This window comes from Anarrhichthys ocellatus, unplaced genomic scaffold (genome assembly GCF_004355925.1).
Source record: "Anarrhichthys ocellatus isolate YVR2014 unplaced genomic scaffold, GSC_Weel_1.0 scaffold3, whole genome shotgun sequence".
In the NCBI taxonomy this organism is placed as follows: domain Eukaryota; kingdom Metazoa; phylum Chordata; class Actinopteri; order Perciformes; family Anarhichadidae; genus Anarrhichthys; species Anarrhichthys ocellatus.
The window spans coordinates 9,274,664-9,294,646 of record NW_022280033.1 but is presented as its reverse complement, the minus strand read 5'-3'; the positions used below and the strand labels follow the sequence as shown (position 1 = coordinate 9,294,646).

Sequence of the window (19,983 nt, the reverse complement as noted above, 5' to 3'; positions counted from 1 at the left end):
TTGTCTTGCTTTGAGGACCTGGTGTCACACACACTGAAGCAAGGCCATGCTACACAGTGCCATGAGAGAGCTCAGATGAGATGTAACAGTTAATAATGTAAACCTTTATTGACTCTACAGAGCATGATATTAGTCAGTAACTTAATTCTAATCGTGACACAGTTGATGTATTTTGCATACATGTTAGTCAAAGGTAAAGCATTATGAACAATATCCACAGTGTTTCAATTCAGTTCTTTCAATTCTGTGAAAATAGTTCCTGTGTGCCCAAAATGTTTTCCATACTTCTTATGAAAAACTGTAATTTTCAGTACTTTAAACATTATACAAACAGTTGACAATAAAAACGTTAGTTGCAAGGATTTACAGGTATATTCTCACACATTTCTGTTGATATTTTCCAAATTATAAACATAATTTTAAATCATTCTCCTTAACAAATATGTATCTAACTGGCGTGGTCCCTCTTAAACTTACAAAAGCTAAATTTACAAATCTTTTAGCGCACACGTGGAAAGACAGAAAAATGTAAACATTTCGTTTTGGCAGATTGGTTCAGTTACTCATTGTTAATAGATTATAAAGTACAATTTCGTCGTTACTTTCTGTCGATAAATATATGAGATTACAAATGTATAAACATTGCTGAGTCACATTAAAAGCTGAACACAAAAAAAAAACCGACAGGCAAGATTGAATGGATTAATGAGCATGGATGTTGCATTCATCAGGATGGAACGGCCAGTGTGAGGCCCTGCTCATGCATTAATGTCTTGGCAACATATTGGGTCTAATCCTAATTTCAGGTGCATGCATTGAAACAATATGCATCTTAGCCAAATATATTTGGTTGAAAATACATTAATGCCTGCCTTGCTCAAGTTAGGATCACCTGACACTTGCAGTGTTGTCTAGATCTGCTGTGACAACCATCTCTTAACACAGTAACCACTCAAATAACCAAACAATCAGCCAACCAGTCAAGAGAACATTCGCTCAGTCGCTCATATCAATGACCAGGTGCTCATAAATCTGAGTTTTCCCTTTGAAACTGGAGGCCAGCAGGAACTGCCGGTTGTCTATGGAGACTGGAGAGAAGGCCCTCGGTGCCTGGATGTTCACCTCCTGGAAATGGACAAACTCGCCCTTCTTGGCATCCCAGCGGTACACCTGGGTGAACGAGTAATCGCTGCCCAGGATGGCGTACTGCCAGCTGCCCACGGAGAAGGGCTGGAACACCATGGAGCCACGGGAGGGCACGGTCTGCAACTCTCTAAAGAGGGCCCCGTCCCAGCGCATCACTTTGGAGTCGCCGATGAATCGCGTCAGACAGATGAAGAGGTCGGATTTGACCTGAAAATGCTTCACAGCGTAGACGTCCTCCATCTCTGGGATGTCGGTGCGTCTGTCAAACAGCTTGGTGGTTTTGTTCCACTGGTAGATGACCGGCCTCTGGGAGCTGCTGGACAGGATCAGGTGAGGCTTGGAGGAGATCTCCATGAACTCCACATCGGTGTCCCGGTACCACGGGTGGAGCGATTGGTGAGAGTAGAAGCCATTGCCGTTCCACTTGTAGATGGTGGTGGAGCCGGCCTTGGAGCTGTCTGCTATGATGAAGAAGGATTCTCCGTCGATGCGGAACGTCTCCACGTCGTTTGGTTTGCGGATTTTGAGGATGTCAATGCCTTGGAGTTTGATGAATTTGTTGGCAGAGGTGTCGCGCTTATAGATGTGTGAGCCACCAAACAGCTGGGCCACAATGACAAAGAGCTGGCTGTCAATGACCAGAGGTTTGCAAATCACTGTGGATGTGCCTGGTGAGGAGAAAGAAGAGAGAAAATCAAGACGGTTTCACTTTGTCTTCAATGCATGTCTCCATCTAGTGGCTCCTCTTCCAATCTCACCCCACTCCTTTTAGACTCACACAGCTCACTCACAGCCACATGACAGCATATTTGAAATGACTTTTACTTACTGTCAATGTCATCAAAACTTCTGAAGACCATCTCCACATGATCCCACTCTAGAAAGCTGCATTTCCCTATGAAGGGCTGGGCAAACACCACATACTGGTCATTCCCAAAGGAAAATGCCTCCACGGATATGGATTCAAACTTCAGGAACTGGTAGGAAGCGAACTCTATGAGAGGGAAGAAAAACATGCTTTAAATGGCATTGAAAAAGTCAGGAGAAGCTGTGATCATTGTTATAAAAATAAGGTTGAATGAGAAGTATTTTCTGTGTTCCACCTGTGGTGATGCAGTCGAAGGACAGCGCCACCAGGTCGTTGATCTTCTTGTCCAGCTGTGAGGCCGGGCCTTTACAGTAAATCTGGTCCACTGTAGCGTTGGTGCTGGATATCCACTCCACCAACCACTTCAGCTTACAGTCACAGGTGAACTGGTTCCCTCTCAAGTCCCTGAAGAGAGAAAACCAACAAACTAACTTCCAACGGGAATACTCTCAGCCTTTTGAATGGACTTTTATTTTCACTCATTGAAGTGTGCCTGCTGGCGTTGCTCTCTGGCCCTCACAGCTTCACTCTGTGCTCTCGTTAATATCAAGAGGGAGCACAAAGGAGAACTGAACATCTTTAGCGGGTGATGGATTGCAAACTATCTCTCTTCCTCGCTGCCGCATGTAATTTTAATGGCGCTAAAAGCACCACCCACACATTTTTCAAGCCTTGGCTGAAGAGAAATGATTACACAGAGGTCTATTTATAGAAGGACTTGTCCACGATAGCATACATTATACTTTGTTATGTAACACTGTGCAATTTATCTCTTTGTTTCCGGATAACGCAGGAATGAAATTTGTACTTACACTTTCGTCAAGGCCTCAAGACCCTTGAACAAATCTTTGGGCAGAGTCTCCAGATTATTGTAGGCCAGACTCCTGGAAGAGAGGGAAAAAACAACCAGATATATTACTTATTGTTTGTGTTTCACCAGCTATTCAATATACCTTCCCCATCCTTCCCTCTTCATTAAATGCAAATGTTCTGCTGTTTGTATTTTCATTTGTAAAAGGAACTTCCAGTGCCTCATGAAATCGAAATGAGGATGTGTTATGCAGTGTTTCCTTGCAGAGGGATAGAAGGATATCTGTTAAAGAGTTTGGGCACATCTTGCCACCCTGGAGACAGACGGCAGGAACATTGCTTATTCTGAATTTAAGGAAACATTAAGCTATTTTTAGAGCTGCCTCCTCAGCAATTTTATGGCTCTCTCTGCTACAAAAAAAATGGTAAAAATGACTTCTCTTTCTTACTTACTTTACTAAATCTGAAACAAAATGAACATGTAATGGGCCTTTAGGCTTCTAAGCTTCATTAAGTTGGACAGTGAATGTGACAGGATTGGCTTCATAACTATGTCAACAGCTGCACAGTGTCACAGACATGTTTGTGTGGCAATACATATTGTGTAATAAACGTTGTCACTGGAGCAGTTCTTGCCTGCCCCTGCAGACAGATTATAATTTCTACTGATAGAAACAGAACTTCTCTACATTCAATTTTAAAAAGATACCCCCAGTGATAAGATTTTGTATTGAAATTGATCCTATTGATCCTATTTTGTAAAGAAGAATAGCTCTACTTTTTTTGCACAGGAAGTAAGAAATACAGTATATACTTACAGATGCACTAGGGTTTTCAGTCCACGGAAAGCATGCGGTGAAATCGACTTAATTTGGTTGTTTTCTATGAACCTGAAAAAGGTGTTGAATAAATGCATGAGAGGGGAGACAATCTTGTTTTTTTAACAGCTTTTTAACAGCTTGTAAACTTGAGGCATCTACTCACAGATACTCCAGATGAGGAAGACCGAGGAAAGCGTCCTCGTTTATAGATTCCAGGTTGTTGGCTGTGAAAAGACTGTGCAGAGAAATCCATTATATTTCACTATTCCTTCTCACAAATTGGATACTAACAAGCTGTGGTCTTACATTAGTAGCTTAATGGACCCGGGATGGAAAACTCCCTCATTTCTCCTTCACAGTAACCAAAATACATCAAAGACAAAGATCAATGCAGCCTCGCATGTTTGTATGAAGAACACAGTGAGTCAGTCAGTACTCCACCCCATAAGACAGGAGTGAAGGGGATTCCCTTTTCAAAAGGAGGGATTCCCAATCAATAAATCTGCATCTGAAACCAGGTCTCATTCACAATATGCACAAATACACGTTAAGGCAAGACTTGGATGAATGCTATAGCAGAGAGACTATTCTACCCTGATATGAAAAGGTCTGTAGGGAAATCATTTAAAGGGGTAATTTTCTCCAAAATGATTTATGGTTCAGCTCCCCCATTCAGATTGTAGGCTACAACATCAATTCTACCATAATGTGTGGCATCAGAGGGGGAGATGTCTTGAGCATTAAACATGGCGTTGATCACCTCACTGGGGAATGACAGCATGCAACAAAGACTGAAGAACAAAAAGCTCCAGAGAGATTTCTCACAGGAGATGCAGGGCAGGCGTGTGGATGAAGCTCTCCTTCGGGATTTCAGTGAATTCAGACTTGACGAATGACCTGAGGGGGGGGGGAGGACACACGACAGACAGACACACTGGTTAGCTTCAAAGCATAGACTGTCTCATACGAACAGTGATCCCGGTCTGTTTCATGCATTACTGTGCAGCAGCGGCAGCAGCAGCAGAATCAGCACTGAAACCCACCAGCAGAGACGAGTGTGTTTTGTTAATCTATGAAAGCCCTGGTTAGGAATGCTTTATTAAATAATAATAATATGACTTACAGTGATATGACATCGGGCGGAAAGCTGCGAGGGATCAGTCCTGCGCTTTCGCACAGCGCGTTATCTTTGGTACATGTACATGATGAGGGGCAGCGAGGCTGTCTGGCTCTCTTGCTGTCCACTGCAAGTAAAACGGACGCCACTACAAGTACGCAAAGCCAGGGCGATCTCTTGGGCATCTTGCGTGTATTTTCCATTCTTGCGAACCGCTGCGGGCACGACCTGCGCGTCGAACAGCCCTGCACATGAACCAGGGTCTCCGCTGTGGTTCCTCTTCCACTGCTGCTGCTGCTGCCTGGAGGCCAAGCGACGCGCTGTCCGCTCCTGTGTATCTCCGCCAAGTGCCGTGCGCCGCCACCGCCTCTCGCTCTGGAGGTGATTAAACCGGGCGCCCCGTACGTCCACAGCGCTGTAATTACACTACACCCCCTGACCAAAAAAAAAATCGATATCCCCCTGTGACTAAAATAAAATCGAATCAAATTCGTGCTGTAGTGGCTGAAGCTCAGAAAAATACCAGCTGGCGCGGTGACAAACACGGTGTGAGGGCAGGTGGGGATCCCAGCGGGAGCAGACGGATCAACTCCGTCCAAAACCACGCCTATGATTTCAGCAGAACGCCACACTCTCCGTGTCGACCTCCCGGAGGATTCCGCCCAACAGCCAACGCGACGGAACGGTGTAAATATTCGTGAATCAGCTGGAGAAAATGAAGCCCCGACATGAGCCAGCGGATTGCAGCCTGTGGCGCAGACGCACACGGGCTGTGTATGCGGGAAGCGGGTGGGAAACCCGAGGACAATTAAATGTCATCATGGAAATACAGCTGTAGCATTGGCTCAGTATACTCCACTAGACTGCCAACATCTTGCCATATAGCTTGTAATATTATTGTCATTATTACTTCGGGTGTTGCTTGAAATGTTCTCATATTTTCTTGGCACATTTTGGGTTCATTTCCTGGTTTGCACGCGGTTCCTATGGCGACTGGTGGATGCAAAATGTGGCTGCCCTGTGATGGAGGGGTGTGGGGAAGCCCTCCTGTCATCCTGACATCTGCTGTGCTGAAGTCAAGTGGACCCCATCCCCCCTCACGCCCCTCACAGACAAAGGACAGGTCTATCCTCACATCCTGCATTTCTGCACGAGATTGTGTTTCACAAAGCCACATAACAAAGCATATACTCCTTTCTTTCCCCCCCTACTTTATTGCTTTTTCAAATTGCATTCACTGTTTTATTGCACTGTTTGCTGCTGTGCCAGACACGACATGGGAGCCCCATTACGTCTTCTTTTTAACCATCTAATTTCTCGCTGCAGATCCCTCCAGAGAATAAAGTAAGATGAATATGTTTATTGACTGTTCCTGGAAGGGCTGCATGCGTCAGGCCTTTCTGGAAAGAAACATGAGTTTGAAAAGGTTTCTGAATAAATACATAGTGCTCTGGAACTCCAGTCTCTCTGATGCGATTACACCATTTGATGTCCAGTGTCTGTTTATGATGATAATACAATTTTGCCTTTAAAAAAGACAGCAGGGCATTTGGAGGAGCAGGGTCATGCTTCGGGAGCTGCTTCACGGTATGCTGGAGGGAAGGTTGGAAGAATAAAGCTCTCACCCATAAGGGAGATACTCTAAAGGAGACTGCTTGTACTTCAGAGAGGACATATTCAGAGAGGAATTGTGGACATGGAGGAGCTGGAAGGGACAGAAAGAAACAAATGTCTTTTTTCATAAGCAGCTTTGAAACTAAATGGAGAACAGTGGATATAATTGTTGCACTGCAAGATGATGGGTAATGTCTGCGCCTCATAAATGCCGACATTCATCGCCAGAATAGAACACACACTGTCCAGCAGTTATTTGACCACAGCGACGTCCACAGCTATTGATACGCCTGAGCCTGGTGTTTCTGACTGGTAAATGGACTTTTGAGATCTGTGTTATCGGTCTTCCTGCAACTGATAACCAGCATATGACTACACATTATGCATGTGCATGACTTCCCTAATGTGTCTCTACGGCTACAGAAATAGGCTAGCATTATAAATAAATGTGTTTCCATTGTTGCAGGTGCACAAAGAGCCTGACTGTCTTCCCTGAGTTCCCCACCAGAGGGAAATGTAGAACCAAGGTAGAGGTGGATTGATTTACGAGCTCCCATCTCTTGAAAGGTATTCTATCTGGATTTTTAAAAAACGTTTTTACTTCCATCTTTCTTTTCCTATTTTCTCTCAAAGATTATTCATCTTAAATTAGTTATTGTTATTATTATCAACAAGGAGTTTAGATCACTTTTAGAATCATATTCACACTATTCTAAAAAACAATCCTTATTTTCATTCATATCATGGTACAAAATAGTCTTCTGCTCCAGTCCTCCTTCACCAGTGAAAGCAGCACATTAAGTAAACCTACTCTTGTGTTTCTGTTTGACCTCTGCACCTACACAATGTCTTTAGGTGTCATGTCAGTCCACAAAGCTGGCTGACCTCCCTGGAAGTGATTTGCGGGCTTTTGTAACTGAGATGCTCTCTGGTTCCTATATGAAGTATGAAGTTTACAGGCCACCTGTCAGTCTCGCATTAAGGGGATGATTGCTTATGACAGCATAACCTCCATCAATAACCTCCACTGTCTGACACACAGTCATTTACCATTATTGCAGAGAAATATTGAAAAAATGTTGTTTCCTTAGTAGCACGAGAGCTGAAAGTTAGTAACAGTTTAATCTCCACTTAAAACCGCAATAACTGAATAGGTGGACGATGAAGGAGGTGAAAATATTCAAACTTTTATGTTAACTTTGATGTTATGTTGATTGTAATCTTGCACTCATTTTCTTATCATTTTGAAATTCTCAATAGATTTTTTTTTCACAGTTATTGTGTAATCCAGCAGGGAGGCAGTGATGCCTTTTCCTGCATGGGATCTTCCAGGGATATTGTCAGATGATGCACCACAAGATCTGCTTGACATCCAAACTTAGGTTAAACAACATGCCAAACTGTCAAAGCTCAAAGGCTATGCATGACTATGTTCACTTCTGTAAAGTGCATCTTACAAGGAGGGATATGATATATTTTCTTGTTTATGAAGGCTACTCTACACACCGTGGCTAATTACGGTGCATTTATATTCCTCTTGAACATTTGTATTTGATGAATGGATATCAGCAGTGTGAAAACACAAATCAGTCTCCAAATCAGTGACACAGGTCTCTTGTAAGCTTGTTAGCAGTTGATTAAAAGGTGATGTTTGGTCAGTCCTGCTCTCCTAAACCCCTCTTTAGCTGGAGTGGTGGAAAAGGTGTATCAATGAGGCCATAAGTCATTATCAGGAAACTCTTTCTATTCAATAATCCTCGTGCTGCAGCTAATATACCCCAACATTACTACACCCATGATGCAGCTGAAATGAAGTATAAAATTAATATTTTCATTCTTACTTAATTTGTGTAATCCGATTAGGCTAAAATGCACACATGCATGATTTGATTTGAAAAAAAACCTTTATTGACATTTGTCATGAGTTATACCTGATGCTATTGCACATATAACTATGTATTTAATGCTATACATTCACAATAGAGTCAACTTTCTTTGCAAAGGTTGCATTCATTCAAAATTCAACGTTCTTATTTTAACAAACACTTGCTTCAGAAAATATAATCATTGGAAAATTGTCACAAACTCTAGTTTGAGAAGTCTTAACATTTCAGCTTTAAGAAATCACACCATAGCATTGTTGATGTGTTGTTTCACACTCAAACAATACCATTTCAGTACAAGCACAGAGTTTCTAAATGACACCTTCCTGTCCTGTAAATGCCACATGCACTCTACACATGCTGACTTATGAGCAGGACGGCAGTATTTAGACTGGTGCCAATTAAAATAGCTTATTGTATCAGATGATGCTCATGCACATGCTCATGCACATATACAAACTGTACAAATACACATCCAGAAAACATTCAAAAGTGCCTCGACCGTCCTGGAGGTCTAACTGACGACACATGTCTTTGACTTCCCACCTTCTTGAACTGTAAAAGGAACAAGCGAGAAATACGGTGAGAAGACAGGCAACAATGAAAACACAGCATGAGCAGGAGGGATGTGGTAGCAGTGGTTTCAGTGCTCACCTTCATCTCCACCTTCCAGCCTTTTCTTCTCGTCTTCGATAGCTTTCATCTTGGCCTCGTAGACATCTGCGAGAGCTCTCCACTCGCCCCTGTTGATAGTCAGGCCATCGAACATGGGAGTGATCTCTATATGGAAGCGAGAAAACTCTTGCAAACAAACACGGGGGTGAGGGCAAATAGAAACATACAAATGAGAAAATACACACATATCATGTTAGTATTTATTAACAATAACTAGTGTTTTTATTTGTATCTATGTACCTTGTACACAAAGGAACAGACAAAGTTAATGAAACCACACTGCATCTTAGGCAGCTCCTCAGAATGATTCCTGTCCATCATTGGCTAAAGAAGAAGAAGAAGAAGCGGGAGGTGATGCTTATTGTTATGACTTTAGGACAACATTAACAGTGCGGGCAACATACCAGAAACCTTAGCTTTTAACACTTCTTACAATAGGCTGCTGGTCAAGGACTGTCCTTTCAAGATCTCCCTGCTCCCAAAATTCTGCCGCCACCATTAGAGCGACCTAGGACCATAAGAACCAGCAGCACAATGAGAACAAATGGGAGAATGATGTTTTGTAATCGCTTTACACGTCTTAAGAAGGGAACTCGCCTTACTCTGAACCTCCCATGGCTTTGTAATGGCTGACAGGTCACAAGCCGTCATCATCATTGCCCTGCAGAAAACACGACACCATGAATGACAACTAGAGATTCAACCAAAGACAATCTAGAGAAATGGTCAAAATGACAGAAATGGCTATTTTACATGATACACTCTGCATTTACATGATGATTTCTTTTCTGGTTGGATTGTTGGAAATGTAACTGATTTTCTCTTTCTCATCTGGAATCGCCTCCACAGCTCCCACAATGTTTTGGAACAGCGTTCTCTTCCTGAGAGACGAGAAAGCTGTCAGTTCTTGTCAAACGTCCTTGAAAATCAATAACAGGTATTAAAAGTGTACTTAGATGGAACATCACCCTTGACATTCCTTACTTGAAATAGAGGGCGAGATCAGTGGCAATAATGCAAACTTCAAACAGATGCTGCACCGTCTCAAACGCTTTTGAAGGTTTTGGAAGATATTCAGGTTCTGGAATCGATAGCAGGAGAAGAAATTAGACGGCAGCCAAGAGTCCCTAAATCTGGCAGGCTACAGTACAGCATGAAAAAAATGTGCCAACAGATATGTCTATTTCAATGCACAACTACTATGAAACACCTATATATAAACATATAAGGACCCACCTCATTCTCCATCAGTGTCTTACTGTACTCAAGGTGATGCCGCTCCATAACTGAGGAGCTGTGCAGTTTTGCCAGTGGGGATGAACTCCTACAAGAGTCCACCAGAATCAGAACATATGAGTCAAAAGTTTAGATGGTTTTATCATGTTTCTCACCAATGCATTTCTCCAATGAAAATGACCCACAGTAGTAAATATTGTGGTGAAAAGACACGCTGTATGATATAAGGCGGCTATGGACAATTCCATAATAATAAGGCAAAGCTGTTTAAGTGCCTTATGATAGTGATTTTCAAAGTGACGTCTGTAAGACTATCAGGGGGTCCAGGAAATAATTAACTGTAAATTATAAAATTAATCTGTATCATTCAAAAGTGTGTATCTACAGTGAGGGACCAGTTGCGCCATTAAAATAATTGTGACGCGCTGCAATAAGTACATTATTTTTAAGTTTAAGCACAGCTTTATATTGAAAAAGATCAATTACTTGAAATGTAGGCAATACCTGCTGTCATGTTGAGTCCAAACGAATAAAAACACCCTCTGTTTATAGTTTATGGTTGTATTATATGGCATTATATAATGTGGACAAAGGTATAAGGAAACTTTGATTGATCTACATGTAGTCTTTGTTTGCCTCCAATGGGTCCCAAACATCAATACAATCTTCCCAGAGATACAATCAATCTGTGGCTTTGTGTCTCTTTTTTAATTGTCTGCATCACTTAAATGTCCAGAACTGGTTGCTCAATGTAATATTGACAGTTGATAGTGCAAAGCTCTGAACCCACACACAGTTTCAGCTTCAGTAATTCATAAAACACCTGCATCTCTGCTCAAACAATGACAGAGAAATGTCTATTCACAATTCACAACAGTCAGCAAACCAATGGGTTGAGTTGGCACGAATAACTGATTATTACAGGTATATTCACACAATATTACAATTCAAGGGACAATACTTATCAAATGAACCATCATTATCAAAGTGGGGCCAAAAAGATGGGACTCTAGTTTGAGTAATGTTTTCCATGTCCTAAATTATAAATATCCTAAATAATTTAGAATGACTTGGCTTTTTTTATTTAAAAGAACCCTATAAATTTAAGACTCATTTTTAAAGATGTATTTCTTCAGTAGGAATTATGTGGCTGAGTGCCACAGGCAGGGTGGGAGAGTTTAACTTTAACTATATATTCTTATAGTGTGGCTGGGATCCCCTGTTCCTAAAAACCTCACCTTTTAAACAGTCCTTTCCTTGACTACCTCACAATTTTGTCAATAAAAAAGCATGACAACAACTGAACTCCTGCTCACCTGTTCTCACTGCCACAATCAGTCATTTATCAGCTCAGTTTATTTGTTTGCATTTGTTCTTTATAACAAGGTGTTTAATGGTTTAGCTTCCACCCTCCACTAGTGCTGTGAGTTCTTGTTATTAGTCTTTTGGATTTTCTTGTTGCCTACATGCAACATGACTGCCGTTACCTGCCTGCATTTTGAAGTTATTTTCAAAATAAATTACTTAATTCTGCTGCTTCGTCATCTATCTGCATTTGGGTCCAGTCCCTGTTTCCCTGCATTGCCTGCCCTATACTGTGACGGAGGAGCTTTGCCAGGTGATTTGAGGACAGAATCCACAACTGATTCAGAGCCTAAACACAGAATCAGAACTTTAAAAACCGTTTAGCATCTGTTATGTTTGTTTTACATGATTATACTACAATCAGCCACAGAGGTAATGTAGGCCTAATGACAGTCCGGCTTACCTGGGCCACTTCTGTGAGCTAGCACGTTAAACCATAGACAGGATTAAGTGGGATTGTAAACGGCTGATTAAAGCTTAATTACTCTTGTTGACAGACAAACTGCTATTGGTTAGTAGATCTGCTTATAGACACTTTCACACCAGATAATGAGGCAATCGCATGACTAAAACATTCTCTCCCTTTTTTATATTAGTCACTTGATTGTTGTTGTCACTGATAGTTTGAGAATCAAAACACTATTCAATATTGTAATTTTTAAGGCACAGAATGTTATAAAATAACTAAATATTTAAGCTAATCTGTGCTGTATTTGAGGACACATCACATTTATTATTTAGCATTTTAAGATTAATTTATCGTAGATTTGAAAAGAAACAAGACTCTTTAAGTGGCAGATGATTTATTGTAAAATAACTCTTTACAGTGTTTGATCTTAGGTGTTTATCTTATATTAACATTAATGAATATTACTAATGCACATATTACCTACACCTAATGTACCCATTGTATCTTCCATGAGATGTATATCAAATGTCACCAGAGGTGTTGACGTGCTGCATACATTCTGTAACTTTGAACACTCCATTAGACGAAACAGTCATGATATTGATCATGGATGTTTTCCTTGTGTTCGACCACTGCAACGAGGTCCTTTCCTCAGTGGAGCTACAGCAGAGCCACAGCAGAACCTGCGCCAGCTGTTCTTGAACTGGCAGACCGAGTAGAGGATGGGATTGAGGGCTGAGTTGGCCAGTGTGAATGTTACCACCCAGAAGAACATGGTAGAGGACACATCTAGGTGACCCAAGAAGTTCCTGGCCAGGATGAGGAAGTTGATGGCGAAAATGGGACTCCACATTATTAAGAAGGAGAACACGAGGAACAGAAGGGTACGGAAGAGCTTCATATCCTGGCGGGAGACATGGTATTCAAGAGCGTCTCCAACTGGGGACTGGCTGTCTCTGGGTCGGAGCCTTAGCCGACATCTTTTAGCAATCTGTAACACAATAAAATGTTGCATAACGGCATTCTGTATTAAATGGCCTTATATAATGTGGACAAAGATATAACAAAACTTTGATTGATTTACATGTAGTCTTTGTTAGCCTCCCTAGGTCTGGGTCCCAAACATCAATAACATCTTCCCAGAGATACAATCAATTTGTGGCTTTGTGTCTCTTTTTAAATTGTCTGCATCACTTAAATGTCCACATTGGTAGAACTGGTTGCTCAATGTAATATTGACAGTTGATAGCACAAAGCTCTGAACCTACACATCATTTCAGCTTCAGTAATTCATAAAACACCTGCATGTCTGCTCAAACAATGACAGAGAAATGTCTATTCACAAGTGGCAGTCAATATATCAGCAAACCAATGGGTTGAGTTGACACGAATAACTGATTGAACTGAAGGAAAATACTTATCAAATGAACCATCATTATCAAAGTGGGGCCAAAACGATGGGACTCTTGTTTGAGTAATGTTTTCCATGTCCTAAATATTTTAGTATGACTTGGTTTGTTTATAAAAACGAACCCTATAAATGTAAGACTCAAGTGTGGCTGGATGCCCTGATCCTAAAAAACTCTTCTTTGACTACCTGACAATTGTGTTCATAAAAAAGCATGACAAAACCCACCTGTAATATTTTGCTGTAACTGGCCACAATTATGAATCCTGGGAGAAGGAAGCACAGGACGGTGAAGGCCACATTCCACACAATCTCTGCAGCTGTGTCAGGCCACTTAAGGGTACAAATGTGTACACGTTCCTGTGGAAAGAATAAACAGAAAAAAATATCTTAATGGCAGGGACACTGAGCTTTTCCTTTCATCCATCAATCCATCCATACCTGCTCAGGGATATCCACTTCCATCACAGTGAAGAACAGACTGAGGGGTATGGAGGTGAGTGCAGAAAAGGCCCAGATGAAGAAGAGGGTGGCGGTCACCATCTTGCGGTTTAAAGTGGGCACAGTCCGCAGTCGAAGGATGGCCTGCACCCTCTCCACGCTGATGGTGGCCAGCGTGGTGACGGTGACACAGCCGCTCACACAGATGACATACAGCACAATGTGACAGGCCGTATACCCCAGCATCCAGGACACCGTCCACCGCACTGCCACAATCAGCGGGATCATGCTGACAAACAGCAGGTCGGCCACAAACAAGTTGAGGGTCAGGATGGTCTTGTTGGTCAGCAGTCTGCGTTTCCACATTACCATGGCTGCAGCTCCCACATTTGCTGCCACAGAGACCAGGAAGACAGCGGTGATAGCCAGGGTCTCCACAACAGTGGTGGCCACATGATCTGAGTGGTGCACCTCAGAGAAGAAGGAAAAATAGGTGAAGTTTCTCAAGTAGAGAAAGTGAGTGTGAGGGTTTATATCCATATAGGCTGAATTCACGCCTGGAGACAACCAGAGAAGTGAATGGGGCAAAGGAGCTGATAAGGCATAAAGTGATACCAGAGATGGGGAGGAGGAGGAGGAGGAGGAGGAGGAGGAAGAGGAAGAGGAGGAGGTGGGGTGGAGGGTGGTGACTAGCCTCTATAATGCTGTTTGCTCAACCTGAAAGGGAGACAAACATTACAGGATGTTCTTTGTGCTGCGCAGTGAAACACTCTGTGCTACTTAAATGTCACATTTGTTTTCCAACAATATCAAACACAGGTATACTTGCACACTGTGGATCACTGCTTTGACAGCACACTAGGTTGTTGTTGACTGGGATTGACACGGCTACCCTGAGCCTTAATCCAGTTTCTAATCTTCAATCAATGGAGCTGTTGATCAGTAATACCGTGTAAACCTTAGTGTAACTAATTAAGATCTAATTAGTTACACACCTGTTGTATTTACGTTGTGAATTAGATTACCAGGTTTACTTCCTCAGCAGTGATACATTAATTGATCAGTGGTTTTACTGAAAACAGGCTTTCCATCTTGTTCAACCTCCACAGAGATTTGAAACTGTTTAGGATGTGGAGAGATTTACCTTTTTACAAACTAGTTAACACACACGGTCCTCTTTTCTCCGAAAGTATTTTTGTCATGTCTGGGGTTGATCATCTTCAAGGCAGTCAGAGAAACATCCTCTTGGAAATACTGTAGGTCTTCCTCTCAGACAGGCTAAACTCATATTCAACTTTCCATGAAGATGTTTCTGTATGAAAAGTTGCTGAAAGGCATAGCAAGCTAGGAAATGTCTACACCATATTAGCATCTTTTTCTAAAGCTGTTGGCCTACAGTAGGTTAACCCTTGGAGTCACATTTCCTTTCAAGGCCCTCCGTCACTGCACAGACCTCTGCCTCCCCGTTTGAGACAGTGTGCGACGTAGGGATGTGTGTTTTACAAAGTATCACACACAACTCTTTATTCATTTTTTGGGAATACTTACAAAGAAGACTACAGCCATGCTGATGTTTAGCAGGACATATTTACCAGGTTCACCATCGCAGATTAGCCTGTTAGCATGCTAACATTTGCTAATCTAAGAATGTCTGGATAAAATGTTGTGTCAATACATCTGGTAGATGTTGGGACTTTGACGTGCTGGTGCTGCTAGAGGAAAAGTTTGAGTAAAAGTCATAAGACTCAATCCTCTAGGGACCTTGGATTCCTGCAGAGCTGCTCGCGTGGCTAAAGATCTGCTATCTTCTGATAAAGTAAGAAAGAATTCAAAATACTCTGAAGCACCACCTCAGCAAGTCAACAAGTAGTTTATTAAGATAACCTTAAGATGACGTGTACCTCTGGTTACACAGGTAAAAAAACAACAACAATCCATATTACAGAAGATACAGAATTGAAGAAGTTCTCGTCTCGGCTCAGTCGAAACAGATTTCTAGGTGGCTCATCAGTTCTCGGTAGTGACTGGCTGGATACTCGGCTCGGCAGCTGGGACACTCCAGGAAGCTTTCATCCAGCGAGCTGCTGGGAGGGGACCATGTCAGGGTGTCTCTGGAGCTCAGGGAGGCCACTTCACAGGAGGTGCGATCCTGCTGGTCTCTCTGATATGAATGGAGTCAGCAATCAGTTATGACAGAGAAGACTCTGGGTAACGAAATCAGCTTTCCAGGTAATGTTATGGTCAACCAGCAAAACTTAAAGCTGTACTAATCAATATTTGATATTAAAAATGGATGAAATTAGCTCTTTCAGTTTGTTTTGGATTATTGTTTTGGTTTTTCAAACCGCATCTGACTCTTATCAATCTTTTCCGTGGTTTTACGCTGCCCCTCCAAAAATCAATTACTGCAGCTTTAAGGTTCATCGCTGATGAAGTTGGGATACAATAATTACTAATCCTTTGCACTATTCATGCCAACCTTTGACTGTTTTGTCGCGTGGTCTCTAGGTTTTTGCAGCTTCTTCAGAACTCTGACCATTTGCTTCTTTAAATATGAACAATTCTGCTTCTCATCCTCGAGGTCTTGTGAAGAAATCTTGATCTAAAATGGAAACAGTTTGCATTATTATATAATATTGCATAGTTGTAGGGTATTAGTTTTCAAACACAAAGAAGTAAATCCTTTGCGTATGTGAGAACAGATAGTTTCCCTTTAGAAGAAAAGCAAAGAGGTAAGAAAGTATGACACGCCCACTTCTGTGGAAGATTGAGGCTTAGATTCACAAAGACAGACTGAAGGACACGAGTCGATGATCCTCCTCACAAAGTAATTCATCTGGCAATATTGAGAGTGGGTGGATTGACAATAGCCCTCAATATTTAGTTAAAACTAATGATTTATTACAGTAAGGGGACCAAAAGTGAGATTTCATACCTGTCGCTCCAGGTCTGCAATCGTTTCCTGGTCTGCATGTTGATGATTTAACAAAACCTTCTGCAAGACAGACGACTGAAAAGAAAGATTTTACTTCCATTTGGTCTGCTTTCTTCCCTTGTATGTTGAAGGTAAGATTCTTTATTTTTCTTACTCTACAGTTCAATGAAGACGTACCTGCAGCTCAAAGTGAGCAGACCTCCGCTTCTCCTTATCCAGTCTGCACTGGAGGTCTTCGGTCTCAGCACTCAGCCATTGTTCTTCATCCTCAGAGCAATGATGATCTCCCGGTGCACTTGTTCTGCTCATATTTGCAGTCTGCAGCTGTTGCTTTAGCTCTTCCATCTCCCTCTCTGTTTCCACGCACCTACACATAAAACGGTCTGTCTTGCAGCTGACTACCAACTTTAAGCAGCAACATATTCTTTATTTTTTAGCAGCAGACGTACCAGTTTTGGGTCATGTTGAACTTCTCTCTGAGCACCTCCAGCTCGTCTTTGGCTTTCTGTAAGAGTCTTTCATAGTGCTCCTGCATCTGGCTTATTTTCTTCATCTCTGTAGCGTAGGATTGAGGACAAAATTACACAATCACAGATGTCAGAGACAGCCGTACAACATGCACCATGTAGTAATAAAATACATGTTTTTGCCAGTGCATTGCAAGCTGCGGATTCTGTAACAGCGGGCTACTCAAGGGCAATCTTGATACCCTAAAAACCTTGTTGTGACAGTCTGTTGCCCCTTGTGGCCCCAGCAGTGAGTACCCACTGCCCACTGTCTCACTCACTATCTGAATGGTCCTCATTGTGCTGCTGTAAGCGGGCCTGATTGGCTTCGTTCAGCTGCTTCTCCAGCCATAACATTCTGGCCAGAGTTGCCCCCACGTAGGCCTCTCTCCGCTGGTCATATTCCAGCCACTGCTTGTTCTTCTCCAAGGCCTCGGGGGATTGAATAAAAGAAAGAGAAGCACATAACTGAGAAACACAAAAGCAAGTCTTGCTGGGGGGGGGGGGTATACTGGGGTATACTGTACACAGGCCCACATGGAAGCAAATGCGCACACAAAGTAGGCACTAACCACGAATACAGAAAGGTGGATTAGGCTTTTCTGAACAATACAAACAGAAGAGACCTTTTCCCTCCAGATGTGTGGCCAACAAACAACACTTACCTCACTTAGGTCATTTTTGACCTGTATTGCAGTGTTGGTTGAGGCCCATTCATCTGAAGCGTAGTCCTATTTGACAACAGGAACATACAGTACAGCATTACACAACTCTCCCCACTGCTTCAATAAGACACTGCATTGTGACATGTCATACCAAGGCCCGAAACACATGCACAGTGGGATTTAAAGCAACACATTCTCAAGTGTTGTGACCTCTACAATATCCAAAAAGTCACTGTGAATGCATGCTCTGTATGAGGAAGTGTGAACAGGACTCCTCTTCTGAATGGGAGACTCTGCAAAACAACTGCTGCCATCTAGTGGTGTAAAACTGGTAATCACAATCACTAAGCAGCAACACTTGTCATTTAATACTAAAATCAAGTTGTGGTATACCTTCTTCCGTGCAACTTTGTTCTCGAGATATTGACACCTAGTTGAGACGCTCACGAGCTTGTTCTTGATTTCTTCGACCTCTCTTGAGTAACTGGATATGCTTCTCTTTCTCCTCATACTCACTACGTCCATCTGCTTCCCTTCTTTCTTACTCATCTGCTCTGACGGCAAAGCCTTCTCGTCTCTGGTCGTGAGCTGCTGAAAACTCACAAGCCCGACAGTTTCAAGAGAGAGCAATCTCTGCAAAAAACACAATGAGACATACAAGTTATTTTACTAATGCTAAGCTATTGTAAATCCATACCTTGCATTAAAACAACTCCCAGCTCCCAGTGGCAACATAATTTAACAGATAAATGTGAGAACCTTGGCTAGTTGGCTTCTGTTGGGTAAATACCAGAGAGTATTATTGAGTTTACCTCTACTAGCCTATTCAATTCAACCAGGGTCTTCTTCAGAAAGGCATTCTCCTTCCTCAGACTGCTGACGACCACATCAAGCTCTGACTTGAGCTTCTTCTTGAGGGCACGCTTATATCTGGGTGACGTCATCTCAATCACCTGCTAACACATATCACAAGGGAGATAATACATTTTCACATTTTGTCAGAATTTACAATTTCAACAATAAACATTCTCAAAAGGGTTTAAGTTGATTTCCCTCCAGATGTTGTCATTAGCAAAGTAACTTTGTTTTTTATGCAATTCAGACATTTAGCGTTAGCTGCACCTTACTAACACATTTACAATCTAAAGTTCCAAAGCATTAATTCCACAATAACCTTAAGGTAAACATCTTATGACATCGAGTTAGTGTTCTGATTTAAAAATTGTATTGAGTTAAATTGGCTAGCTTAACTTTTAAGCTAACATGGCCCAGTGCTCAGAAATAAATGAAAATAATGTAACCGAAGATAATTCTTCATCTGAATGTAAACTACAAACCGCTAACCTTACTAAATGGACCTATAGTTTAGTGACTGTTTGGGCAACAAGTTATCGGTAACAACCTTACATTTATTAATGTAGCTAACGCTAACACAACGTTAGCTAAATGATTGCCTTTATACTGGATTTTCGATGCTGGTCTTACTAAGCTAACGCTAGCAGCTAACTACATAGCTAACAATATGTTAGCTGAACGTCAATTTATCCTACAGATATTTTCACATTTTAAAGCTCGTTTTGTTAGCCAGTAACATCTTAATGCTAGTAGATGACATCACATAACGCTAACGATCATTTAGCTCGGTAACTAACCTTATTTTTTAATGACTATTTCACCAGGTCCCCTTTAACAAAAATTTTAACGTTAAAGGAAGTCAGTAAACGGTCTAGCTAACGTTAACTGGCTAACTGTTAGCTAACGTTAACTGCGCTGCTTTCAACACTGCCGCCTAAACTCCGGCCCGGTCCAGCCAGAGCAGTTCAGTGCCAGCTTTTTTTAAATAACAATAATATTGTTTCTGGAGCAACGTGTTTTTGTGACTTAATGATCTGGGAATTTTAGTTTAGTTCATGTCTCATCAAAGTAAGGAGTGAAGGCTTACTGCAAGCTAGCATGTTTAACATGTGGGTAAGGTTAACTGCTAGTTATTGCTGACATCATAGCATTACGCCACTAAGGGGCGTTGCAGCACAAGAGAAAAGAGGACCAACTCCGCAGGTTTGCCTGGATGGTACATGATTTAA

At 41.9% G+C, this 19,983-nt stretch overlaps 3 protein-coding genes across 3 annotated transcripts; all 3 read right to left on the bottom strand.

Moving 5' to 3' along the window:
* Window positions 1-89: 89 nt before the first annotated feature.
* Window positions 90-5,543, bottom strand: LOC116398449 (leucine-rich glioma-inactivated protein 1-like). Its single transcript, XM_031874733.1, has 8 exons — window positions 4,769-5,543; window positions 4,471-4,542; window positions 3,809-3,880; window positions 3,643-3,714; window positions 2,827-2,898; window positions 2,250-2,419; window positions 1,976-2,140; window positions 90-1,814 (listed from the first exon to the last, which is right to left on the bottom strand). Exons 1-8 carry the CDS (start codon window positions 4,963-4,965, stop codon window positions 997-999), a joined length of 1,638 nt encoding a protein of 545 aa, XP_031730593.1. The 5' UTR covers window positions 4,966-5,543; the 3' UTR covers window positions 90-996.
* Window positions 5,544-8,773: 3,230 nt separating this feature from the next.
* LOC116398287 (free fatty acid receptor 4) lies at window positions 8,774-14,333 on the bottom strand. Its single transcript, XM_031874470.1, has 7 exons — window positions 13,794-14,333; window positions 13,581-13,712; window positions 12,609-12,935; window positions 9,368-9,442; window positions 9,175-9,258; window positions 8,914-9,058; window positions 8,774-8,814 (listed from the first exon to the last, which is right to left on the bottom strand). Exons 1-7 carry the CDS (start codon window positions 14,331-14,333, stop codon window positions 8,774-8,776), a joined length of 1,344 nt encoding a protein of 447 aa, XP_031730330.1.
* Window positions 14,334-15,704: 1,371 nt separating this feature from the next.
* Window positions 15,705-18,843, bottom strand: LOC116398284 (centrosomal protein of 55 kDa-like). Its single transcript, XM_031874456.1, is given in 8 exon segments — window positions 15,705-15,954; window positions 16,273-16,389; window positions 16,906-17,095; window positions 17,178-17,283; window positions 17,447-17,666; window positions 17,900-17,960; window positions 18,444-18,532; window positions 18,712-18,843. Coding segments are annotated over 8 exon segments (1,098 nt in total). The 3' UTR covers window positions 15,705-15,771.
* Window positions 18,844-19,983: the final 1,140 nt, after the last annotated feature.

What these genes read in the sequence shown, in the direction of transcription:
- LOC116398449 (XM_031874733.1), bottom strand. Translation starts at nt 4,965, where the DNA reads ATGGAAAATACACGCAAGATGCCCAAGAGATCGCCCTGGCTTTGCGTA. An exon ending in CCGCCCGATGTCATATCACT is followed by an intron (nt 4,543 to 4,768) that starts GTAAGTCATATT and finishes CCCCCCCCTCAG; the next exon opens with GTCATTCGTCAAGTCTGAAT. An exon ending in CTTGAGGCCTTGACGAAAGT is followed by an intron (nt 2,420 to 2,826) that starts GTAAGTACAAAT and finishes TTCTCTCTTCAG; the next exon opens with GGACTTGAGAGGGAACCAGT.
- LOC116398287 (XM_031874470.1), bottom strand. Translation starts at nt 14,333, where the DNA reads ATGGATATAAACCCTCACACTCACTTTCTCTACTTGAGAAACTTCACC. An exon ending in AAGTGGATATCCCTGAGCAG is followed by an intron (nt 13,713 to 13,793) that starts GTATGGATGGAT and finishes TTCTTTCCACAG; the next exon opens with GAACGTGTACACATTTGTAC. An exon ending in TCCTTGACCAGCAGCCTATT is followed by an intron (nt 9,259 to 9,367) that starts GTAAGAAGTGTT and finishes CTTCTTCTTTAG; the next exon opens with CCAATGATGGACAGGAATCA.